The sequence below is a fragment of the Brienomyrus brachyistius genome, chromosome 7 (genome assembly GCF_023856365.1).
Source record: "Brienomyrus brachyistius isolate T26 chromosome 7, BBRACH_0.4, whole genome shotgun sequence".
NCBI classification, from domain to species: Eukaryota; Metazoa; Chordata; class Actinopteri; order Osteoglossiformes; family Mormyridae; genus Brienomyrus; species Brienomyrus brachyistius.
This window is the reverse complement of record NC_064539.1, coordinates 14,553,890-14,565,490: the sequence shown is the minus strand read 5'-3', so window position 1 is coordinate 14,565,490 and position 11,601 is coordinate 14,553,890. Positions and strand designations below refer to the sequence as shown.

Genomic DNA, 11,601 nt, shown 5'->3' with positions numbered 1-11,601 from the left:
GAAGCCATCAAAAAAGATTACGTCATCAAACTAAACCGAGTCTAATTCTCATTCGCTGACGAAACCGGTCACGCAATATTTTGGTGCGTTCGATTATCTCTCGGAATGGCAATTACAGATATCCACAATTACATTCTTGCTAGTAGAAAATGTATTTCAAGATATCTAAAACTTTATTTCTCCTAGTCAGAATTCTATTTAAGATAAGTATAAGTGGCCGTTTTGACATGACATAGCTAGACTCGATATATATTGCAGAAATCCGTAATTCAATTCTTCCTATTCAAAAAGAGCATTTCAGATATCTACAATGACATTCTTCCTATTCACAATCGTCATTTCAGATATCCACAATGTCATTCTTCCTAGGGCAAATTACGTCACTTTTGCCATTCATGTGTATTGGGTTTTCAATTACAGATATCGAGAATGTTCATCGGCTTCTACAAGGTGCTTTCCAAACAAGCTTTTCGATTGGTGTACTCTCCAGATTCAGAAAGGAGTCAGTAGATGTCATGGCCGATGTCGAAGCAATTTTTCATCAGGTAAGAGTACCTGAAAAAGATACTGACCTGCTTAGATTTCTGTGGTGGCCAAAAGGGGACATTGCACAAGAGTTGGCAGACTACAAGATGGTTGTTCATTTGTTTGGTGCTACATTTCTCCTAGTGTAGCAAACTTTGCACTCGGAAAATGTGCAGAAGATCACCAAACTCAGTTCAAACCCCAAGTAGTTGACACAGTGCTTAATCTTTATGTAGACGACCGTCTAAAATCCGTTGAGGATGAACAAGAGGCAACATCTTTGCATCAGGACTTAATGGCAATATGTGCAAAGGGAGGATTCAGACTCAATAAGTGCGTAACTAACAGTTGTATGGTTCTTTCAATCATTTCTAAAGCTGATAAAGCTACAGGTATTAGGAATCTGGACTTAGAAAGGGATGCGCGTCCAATGGAAAGGGCCTTCCAATGGAAAGAGATTTTACCTGCTAAACTTATTTTACAAAATTTGTGCAGACTGAAACTAGGATGGGACAACAAATTGCCAGAACCATTTGTTTCACAGTGGAATCAGTGGTTGAGAGAACTTGGTCAGCTTGCAGACTTTAGAATGAATCGATGCATTAAGCCTGTGTGGTTCAGTGAACAGACCTTTGCACAGCTGCACCATTTTTCAGATTCTAGTGAAGAGGGCTATGGGATAGCAAGCTATCTTTTGCTGCAGAATCAATCCGCTTGGATTCTTAGGGTGAAAGATAAGTTTATAAAGATCTGTAGGGCACAAAATAAGGCTGCAGGTCAGTGCACACTTGAAAATTTTGATCAAGTTCTCACTTTAAAAGAGCTAAATAAAACAGTGACGGTAATGGTCTCATACTGTCAAAGGGAAAGATTCTCTAATGAGATGGCTGCTCTCAAAGGACAATGCGTAAAACGGAGTTCACACCTTTACAAAGTCAGTCCTGTGTTGGATGAAGGCATCTTGAGAGTAGGTAGCAGACTTTGTCATGCTGTTATGCCAGAAGAAAGTAAACAACCTATCATCCAAAGGAGCACCATGTCACCAATTTGATTCTTCAGCATGTCCACGAAGAGGTTGGACATAGTGATGTGAACCATATGCTTTCAAGGGTCAGACAGAAATGCTGGATACCTTGTGTTAATACAGCTATTCGAAGGATTCTGTCAAGATGTGTTGCCTGCAGTAGGTTGCATAGCTCTGCAGATAGCCAGCAGATGGCGGATCTACCTATAGCAGAAGTCTTGCCTGATGGGCCCCCATTCTCCAGAGTGGGAGTCGATTATTTTGGACCTTTTCAGATATCTGGAATGTGTTTTTCCTTTTGGATGTCTGAAATTAAAATTATGACTACTGCCAATTGGATTTTAGGTAACTGAAATGGGAGTTTTTCCTAGTAAAATTTAATTGCAAATGTCCAGAATGAACATTCTGGATATCTGAAACATAATTGTGGATATCTGAAACTGAAAGGCCAATAGACATGAATTGCAAAACTGACGTAATTTCTCCTAGCAAAAATGATGTTGTGGATATCTGAAATGACAATAGTGTATGGGAAGAATGACATTGTGGATATCTGAAATGCTCTTTTTGACTAGGAAGAATTAAATTACGGATATCTGTAATACATATATCCAGTCTAGTGATTAAATGTTAAAACTGCCACTTATACTTTGTAAAGATTTAAAGATATCTTAAATGGAATTGTGACTAGGAGAAATAAAGTTTTAGATATTTTGAAATACATTTTCTACTAGGAAAAATGTGATTGTGGATGTCTGTAATTGCCATTCTGACTAGTAAGAATACAATTTTGACTGGGAGAAAAGCTATTGTGAATATATAAAATGTAATTACGCATAGGAGTGTGACTTGATTAAATTTAAAAACGGTTTGTCCGAGTTTCCCCTGTGACGTCATTTCAACATGGCGGCTTACACGCTCAACAGTAATTCCATTTTATATTTAAAAACGTTTTTGTTTTGTTAAATGTATTAAGTTATACATGTAATTGCACGTGTTCTATTTAGACGTACAAATATTATCACCGTAAACAGTATCCTAGCATGCAATATTAGATTTTTGCCAGACGTGTTAGTGTATTTTGATTTTTTTTCTTGTAGTTTGTCTCTCGAAAAAAGAATATCGCTATAAATGTACTAAAATATTTTAAAAAGCTTTTAATGTGGTTTGACTAGTTCGTGTTTTTTTGTGTCTCACGGAAAAAAAAGAATCTCACTCCAAATCTGCCAAGATATAAAGCAACAACACACAACAGCGTGTTCATGAAAGCAGCCAAGTTTGTCCCGAGAAGTGGTAGCTCGAACGGGAGATTGTCGGACGTGATGTCACTCACTTCGGAATTTCCGAGTTCCGAGAGAATCGAACGCTAATATACATTCACTGTGCTGATTGGAATTACCGCTTACACAGACCGTTTTTTCTGTTTTTTTATGGATAGTCTGTTTAAAAGTTTATGAACTTTTTAAATGAACGTTCATGGTTTTAAACAGCACCTTTAATGACAGTGCTGACCGACAAATCATGATTGACCTCCTGTGGTATAGTTAAATGCCATACCTGTTCTGCAGATCTCGTGGTGCCTAAAGATAGGTCAAGGAAAAATGCTAAATGCAGTTTGACTCGATCTTGGTTAGGGAAAATCTGAATTGTTGTAGTGTGTACTATGTAGTGAATTACTAAACTAAACGGCATTAGCAGCCTAAGATAGTTGTATTGCGTGATGTCATATTATATTATAAACAATAAAACATTTAGAATTAAAAGGCGACTTTTCATTTCATGAAGCGCTACCCGTATGGTATCTTTTAAAAGTGTGGTGCGCGTTCCATCTCCTGCGTCTCCTTTGTCTGTGTAATGTAATGGCAGTCCATCGGCTGCCACGTACAATTATACACACCAATTACCCGGCAGCATGCCTTTGAACTGCGGAAGGAAGCCAGAGTATCCGGAGGAAACCCGCAGGATACAGAGAGAATTTGCAAACTCCATACGCACAGAGGGGTGACAAGGTGTGAACCCCAAACCTGTAGCAATGAGGCAACAGCGCTACCCACTGAGCCCTCTCCCATAATCCATTTGAAATGCATTTTAAACACGCGGGAAAATATTTTCAAATTAAAGTATCCTCTTGATCTTTGCAAGTAGCTTTTGTCCATTTACAAGGTAATTAGTAATTAAATTAATCTGGAATCACCCGACACATTGACACGCAAATAGGCTGTATCCAAAACACCAGCATATCAAGAAATCATTTGAAAATATCTATATTTATTGGAAGATCATTATGATTCAGATACATTCCAAAACAACTCGTCATACCAAAGTACATACTGCCACCTAATGGTATAATAGAATTTGATATTTAAAGGATAAGACCTGCTTTCATTCATATTGTTGTCGATTCATTATAAGGTACATCTTAATTTTAAGTAAAAATCCGTGTTGAGGGGCTGAGATATTTTGCACGAATTGATCGGAGCATCAAATGTCATACCTATTAACAATTATAATTATTCTATTCGGTGATTATATGTCGCAGAGGTACTTCTTAAATGATTCTCAACGTTTGTCTCGTGTTTTATTCTGGCAAAGCACCAGCGATCAGATAAACCTCTAATTATCAATACCCAAGTCATTTGTAGATCTTGCATATTTAGGAAAGAAAAATATGTTCAGGTTTGCATACCAAGCACAGTACTGAGAAAAACAAATCTATGTCCTGAGACGATTTGGAATAATTTCCCCATTATCACAACTGTAATTATATCAGTAGAGTATAACAAAACAATGCTATGATTAACAAGTAGTAAACTGAAGTAGAAAAGGCTAATGTCATAGATTAAGCAATAGCAAAAAGCACTGAGTGTGTGACTTTTTTTTTTTTTAAAGCATTGAAGGTGCAAAACTGAGGCTGTTGCTATACCAGCCTACCATGTAGTCTGAAGCTGTGAGGGAGTTGATTATCCTGCAACATACTTAATTTATACATTGCTTGCTGCATGAAGTAAACACTACATTGTAAAGTCTACTTTAGAAGTACCAAGTACTACATCAAAGGTGGCGTTTATTCACCAGCTAACAAAAAAAAAGGACTAATTCCAGACTGAGTTACAGTTAGAGATTGTGCCATCAGTACTGTAGGATGTAAACACGGAACACTAAAAATGCTCATATTCTCATCTTTAATAGACATTCTGCAAAGGTTCTGTAATTTCACAAATGGAGGGGTAAGCATATTTGGATATTCCCTCTATATAAATATGGAAATACAGTCCAATGGTATGTATGCCCTTCAAGCAGATACACCCAATTTGTTGTTGTTCTAAACAACACTAGTATATTTATCATTCAGAAATTTAGCTGACTGTGAAGCAGAACAGACCTTTGGCAAGAGACTACACTATGTAATCTTTGTTACGCTGTCCCATTTAAGAGATTTATCAAGAATGTGTAGATCAAAGTGAAATTACAGGAAATTTCAGTTAAGGTGGTAGTCTGGAGAAAGTCACACCCGGGACAACCACAGCAACTCGTGTAGTTCCTGCCTCTTGGGTCAACAATGGCTGAGGAATTCTTGGTTTCAGCTGTTAAATAGAAAATGCAGATTTTTAAAACTGATAAGTATGCCATAGATACCGATTTTTACTAAAAAACTTTAAAGACATGTGGGTTGGACACATTAGACCCTGGCTGTCTCACCTGAATGCTGGAAAGGTTGGTGGTAATCAGGCAAAGGGGTTCCCAAAGGGGTCTCCAAAAGGGTCAGCAGCAGCACTTGGCTGGACAGGAGGAGGAACCTGCCCAACATTAACACAGTTTTTTTTCATATACGGTGTAGTAGAACATAGTTGACTCAGGTTCACAGAAACATACTTCAAGAGTTTGAGGAGTTCCCATACAATTGAACCAACAAACCATTGTAAGTGAAGCAGATCCAAAGGGGTCAGCCCCGAAGGAATCATTGAATGGATTCTCAGCCTGCGCAGGGGTGGCCATAACAGGGGTCATGTTAGCAGGTGGGGAGATTGTCTGTCTTGGCATAGGCTTGGGTTGCTCTGAACAGAGGATAGACAGCAGCAACATCAGAGACATTAAACGCAGAAACATCAAGTGTTCAGGGATCCTCTCAGCCTAACAAAATAAAACTGTTGCGTTATTACTAAGATTCCTACAATCTCTTCAGTGTTTTTTGCAGATACTCCAGAGAAAATTAGTTGACCATGTTTGTATGTCCATGTCAAGGATAATTTAATTTCCATTTTTTTTAAATGTGTAGGTGCATATTAACACTTGCAGTTGCTGGATATGAAATTTGATCTTAGCAGTGCTGATTAGCAAAATGACCTTACATTGTTTTGTTATCCTGTGGAAAACGAATGATAACCTGCCAACGAGATTTAATAAATTATAAATGGACTGTGGGCTGGTACTTCATGACATCTTCCAAGTGGCGAATGAGCCGACGAAGTCATCCTCCACTATGGAACATTGCTGATCCCCCCCCCCCGCCATGCAATCATCTTCATTATTGTAGTAGTAGTAGTAGTAGTAGTGTCTTTAGCTCTGCTGGGGCTAACTTTGAATATTGACAAAGTTTAAATATCAGCCGATACTGACACATTGGACAGATGCAGATATCTTGATTTTTACGGCTCATCAGCCAATATCCATATTTTAATTGATTTTGTGCATCTTGGTCATTTTCAGTGGTATCGCCCATCCCTAATCTAATCTCTTCAGTTGTAACACTTTAATCTTGTCCATTTCAAACACTTATCACAGGCTATGTTCACCTTTCATTATTTAGAGGAACATCTGGTAGCTGCTAGCCTATAGGCAGGCTTTTAAATTCAGAAATCACAATATTCCCAATTCCATAAATTTTTAATTATATATTTTTTTCCATTTCTATTTAGTTTTGGAGTTTGCACTGCAGTTTTAATTTGATTAATGAAACACTTTTGTTATCGGTTTAGTATTGTACCTTACCTTAACAGACATATATTGGTTATACTTAAGAATTCACAAGGTTAATGGAACTCCTGGATGTGTTAATTACCATTGATCTTGGCTGATAGCTGACCGACGTCAAAGTCATCATTATCGGCCACCTCCTGAGCCAAGCCCACTTTGTTGGAGAAGTACTCAGCAAAGGCTCCACTTTCTGTGGAACCAGCCTGGTCACCTCTTCTGGCTGGGACAGCTGGGGGTTTAGCTATCTGGAAGTCCTTGAACATGTCCTTCACATTCTTTTGCTCTTTGTCACCCAGAGGGTCCAGAGCAGTGAAGGCATTGTTCTCAGTTTTGGGGGGCTCCACTGGAGCTGGCCGAGGTGGAGGTTGGGGCAGAGGTGTAGAAGCTTGCTGCACTCCCACCATAACCCCTGGCATGAGTGAGGTGGCCATTGCACCAGAATGGAAGGAGCCGGCTGTAGGTGAAGGTTGAGGCCAAGCTCCAGGGGGTACTGGAGCCAGAGCCTGTCCCCAAGCAGGGGGCTGGGGAGCAGTGGCCATCCCCATAAGAGAAGGAGTCTGCCCCCATCCAGGCAGAGATGTGACACTGAATGGCGAGGCCTGGGAACCTGGCACAGTGACCTGGGGAATACCACCAGATACAGGGAACATGGTGGGGGCTTGTGGTCTCCATGCAGATGTAGCTGATGAGGAGACTGCTGCAGGACCTCCCAGTGACAGCTTTCCTGCAGGACACAACACTGTATTGGGTAGGGTTGACATTCAACACACTGTGCATCTCAGAATACCACACTAAACAACTGATACTCAGGGTTTATTTTACAATAAACCTTGTCATACCCAGTGCCGCCATGGCAGGTGTATTATTCAAGGCTGCCAATGGGGATACAGTGGTAGCTGGGGTACTGTTGAAAAGGTTCACAGGGTTCGGCTGCACAAAGTCCATCTGAGGCACAGAGGGTGCTTCTGCTTGGGAGGGTGAACCAAACAGGTCGGATCCAAAAATATTTGTAGGAGACTGTTGAGAACAATTTGAAAAATTAGAATAAGTTTTACACCGGTTACTTGATTTCATCTTCTCAGTGTGATCTGTAGGCAACAGCAGAGAGAACAAGCTGCCCTTAAAATACAGAACAGTGATACTTAATGTCTTCAAAAAAAACTCTGAGGCTGAAATCTGCCAATCAACAATTAGCATCAGTACTTACCTGGCAATCACTGATGCGTTAAAAGAATAATAAAGATGTTAACAGAGCATGGGCTAGGAAACAAGCAGCCGAAAACAGGACAAATAACTGGAGTTAGATTAAGTTGCATGACAGCTACTAACCGTTAGATTAGGGGTCCAACACCACCACCACACCACCACAAACAACCAATGCCTAGCTACATCTTTCATATCATATATTTTATATATATATATATATATATATATATATATATATATTACCATACTCACACATGTATGCACAGTCTCCGAGATGCATGAACCATTCACATACCCTGGTTAGGTGTTAGATCGTTAGACAGCTAGCCCTGCAGTGCCCAGTTCTGGAGGTTTATAGCCAACTGCTTATCACTGTTAACAGATTGTGAACATTAATGATAGTCATTAAGCATTTTGCTCCTCTAAATAATATGGTCTGATTGACATGACATACCCGTCATTTAAAATGCAGGTACTTCAGAGTCTAATACCTACAGAACTGGGCGTTCCCAGACCAGTGCACATTGAAAAGTATGCAATAGGAGAGGCTGGACTCCTGGCTTCACCTTGACGTTTCTCCGTCCTCGTCCAGCTTTAGTGTTGAGTGGAGGGGGGCTAATGAGGACAGAATCCTTTGCTGCAGTTACAGGGGCCTCAGAAACCCCAACTGGCTCATTGTTTAACTTGTTTTTCAAGGGTGGGCTATTGCAAGAGCTCTCAAAGAATGGATTATGGGTAGATTTGTAATGGATGCCATTCTGTTCCTTCACTGGGATCTCATTTTTTTTCCAGGCATCCCCCAGAGTGTGTTCCAATGGCCACTGGCCATTGGACAGCGTTTGGATCACAGGTTTACTAGATATCTCATCAAACTGATGCCCGAAGTATTCAGAGTCACCATGCTGACTAACGTTTTGCTTGGGCCCATTAAGGTTGCAGTACGATTTATCCTGGCTACAACTGAAAGAGCCAGGGGTCACAGAATTGGCGTGTGCTGATTGGTCATTTTTGGAGAAGGGGTCGTCACCAAAAGGGTCAGGAATAGGAGCAGGAAAAAAGCTGAGCTGGGAAGAAAAGGGGTTTTCAGGCGAGTTGCTGGACTGTGGGTTGTGCCAGGTGACAGAAGGACAGGAAGAGGTGAAGGGATTTCCCTTTACACAGTTTTGATTGCTGTCAATGTCAGTGGAAAGGTCCAGCAATAGGATATCATTTGTCTCCTGATCATTGAGAGAGAAAGAAATGACACAAAAATCAGTTCTGTGGATAAACAGCTCTCCCTCAAACTGAGCAAAATGATTTCATGCCATGACATTTATTAACTTTTATGGATCAGGTAATAGACATGCAGATTACTGAATATTTGGCATATGAGATGATTGGAATTGAGTATGATAAAAAAGCTGAAGCCGCACTGAATGGAGTCCTGTACACCATAGACCAAGGTTCTCCAACTCCAGTCCTGGAGAGCTACTATCCAGTAGGTTCTCTGTCCCACTTGGCTTCTGATGAATCACACCTGTTCATGGCATTTAACAGAGCAGTTGTGGCTCATCAGAAGCCAGGTAGGATAGAAAACCTACTGGACGGTAGCTCTCCAGGACCAAAAGTTAGAGACTCCTGCCATAGACATACTGATTTGTAATGACGTTTTGAAAAACAGATGCAAATACACCACTAAATGTGTTAATATTGCACACTCAGATATTTTTGTCTCAACAATATAACATTATCATTCTCCCAAACTATAGCATTAGGCGTTTTGTGTAGAGCAACTGACATCTTTTTGATGCATCAAAAATCAGAGCAACAAATGAAACCATTTTAATGATAAAATTGCTTTTAAATCTTTGAACTTTATTGTGTGTAACTCAACAATTAACTGGTTTAAGATGCATATTTTTTCATATTGCTCAGTTTTTTTTGTTGGTTTTGTTCTTTTTTTCTGTCAATAATCTCCATAATTCTTGCTCTAGATTTGATGAAATACCTTTTGTTTCCTTATTACAGAATCAAATGGTAAAGCAGATTAACTCTCGCACAGGCAAGACAAATTATACAACTTCATTGTCAAAACTGAGTCTGCCTTAAATATTATAGAAAATGTTACAGTAATAAGGTTGTGAGAATGATTGGTGTATCTATATGGCAAGAGATGCGATTTCCTCTGTCACTGACATAGACAAAGCCCCCGGCTGATAAAGAATGTCTCTACGGGTCATTACGCGTTTACTGTAGGGGGACAAATGGCATTTCTACCTGGAGCAGTGTGTGTGTGGTGTTTACTTGTATAAAATCACACAAACACACGATTAAATCTAGCCTTAAGCTTTTGAAAACTAACAGGAGGTAAGTGAAAGGTCCTAGGGACTCAATAACTTACACTTTATGTTATGCCATATTTGAAGAAATGATCACTGGTCAGAACTAAACACTGGATTAAAGATTGTACATCATGCAGGTGAATTCCCTGCGGGACGCTTATATGATGAAAATCGGTTTGTGTGACTTACCGAAGGAGAATTTAAGTCTGGTGGAGTTGACATGTCTCCAAAGAGGTCTAGCTGCTCCACAGTCTGCAACATGAGATTGCAGTGTTGTGATTACTGCTGTGTGTGCTCCTGAGTCTCATTAGCTAAAAAGAGCCTGAAACCTCTTGCAGTGGGCATTTTAACAAATGTGCACAAGAGGACGACAAACTTGCTCACAGATGTCTGGCGGCCACATAGCTATAGCTCTAAATTCACCATCTTACATTAAAATCGCTGCCCTTTCCCCACCCTGGAACAAATCTACACCTCTCAATGCCGGAAAAAAGCTATGGACATTTCACAGGATTCATCACATCCCGGTCACCGTCTCTTTCAGCTTTTGCCATCAGGGCAAAAGAGAGCCATGAAAACAAGGACAAAAATCGCCTGAAAAACAGTTTTTATCCAAAAGCAATCATGGCTTTAAATGCAAAACAGAACGGTTAATTTTTTATATTTCATCAGTGCAATCTGTATAGTCAATGCAGCATTCAGTGCAATTTGTATGTTAATGTGAGGCATAAAAAGAGTAATATATTGAGTCGAATTGCATTTTCAATTTAGTTGTCCAAGTAAGAATGACAAATTCTTTATCTTTAAATAAATCAGTATACTCACTTTTAACTTATCTGCTTCACCTTCAACATCAAGCAGGGCATCACGGCCATTCTGTCAACACAAATGAATTATTAACTTCTTAATTCATAGTATCAATTCATCATATTTAACCATTTATCCAGTGCAAAGTCATGGCGAGTTTGGAATCCATCCCAAAAAGGACAAGACAAAAGCATAGAACCTCACCTCCATCACCTGCTTATTTGTTTCATCCTAGAAGATAGAAAGACAACCGTTTAACATGCCATATGGTGGTTATCCATAAGAGCAAAAAGTATTTTTTTTTTAAAAAGAATAAATTAGAAATTACAAGGTCAAATACTATTAAAAAAAAGCGACTTCTAAAGTGCTTTGTATGAATGCATCCATAACACTGTTATTAATATGAAGGTTTTGGAAATAAAATAATGAAAAACTTATCACTTAAATTTGTTCCACATTGGCAATGACTAAAAGATTCAGTCCAATCAAGCATATACACCTTAACTTGGAAAACCAGCAAGAGCTCTGAGCCTTTTAACCTATTTAGCTTCTTCCAGCAAGTTCACCGCACTTTAGCAAATACTGTCGTCATGTGCCGCATAACGATTCCTACCGCCTAGTGATGTCGCAGCACAATGCATTAGTCATGCATTTGTGGCAATGCTGATGTAAACAAACCTGCTGCACTGCTAATCATATAAATTACATTAACATTCATGTACAGTGCACAACACTTAACGATAA

At 39.4% G+C, this 11,601-nt stretch overlaps 2 protein-coding genes across 5 annotated transcripts in view; one reads left to right on the top strand and one right to left on the bottom strand.

Moving 5' to 3' along the window:
* Positions 1-149: 149 nt before the first annotated feature.
* On the top strand, positions 150-2,420 carry LOC125746351 (uncharacterized). Its single transcript, XM_049020250.1, has 2 exons — positions 150-545; positions 762-2,420. The coding sequence occupies exons 1-2, from the start codon at positions 311-313 to the stop codon at positions 1,574-1,576; spliced, it is 1,050 nt and encodes a 349-aa protein (XP_048876207.1). The 5' UTR covers positions 150-310; the 3' UTR covers positions 1,577-2,420.
* A 1,377-nt stretch (positions 2,421-3,797) lies between these two features.
* Positions 3,798-11,601, bottom strand: part of dab2 (DAB adaptor protein 2) — a 33,554-nt gene continuing 25,750 nt past the window's right edge. For 3 of the 4 annotated variants that reach the window (XM_049019827.1, XM_049019824.1, XM_049019825.1), the window contains exons 7-15: positions 11,062-11,088; positions 10,876-10,926; positions 10,240-10,302; positions 8,296-8,946; positions 7,363-7,540; positions 6,609-7,247; positions 5,465-5,604; positions 5,249-5,346; positions 3,798-5,133 (exon numbers count right to left, since the gene is read on the bottom strand). In XM_049019827.1, coding sequence (XP_048875784.1) covers positions 5,275-5,346; positions 5,465-5,604; positions 6,609-7,247; positions 7,363-7,540; positions 8,296-8,946; positions 10,240-10,302; positions 10,876-10,926; positions 11,062-11,088 — 1,821 coding nt within the window. In that variant the 3' untranslated portion in view covers positions 3,798-5,133; positions 5,249-5,274. The remainder of the gene's footprint in view (positions 5,134-5,248; positions 5,347-5,464; positions 5,605-6,608; positions 7,248-7,362; positions 7,541-8,295; positions 8,947-10,239; positions 10,303-10,875; positions 10,927-11,061; positions 11,089-11,601) is intronic. The other variant, XM_049019828.1, reaches the window with a different exon arrangement.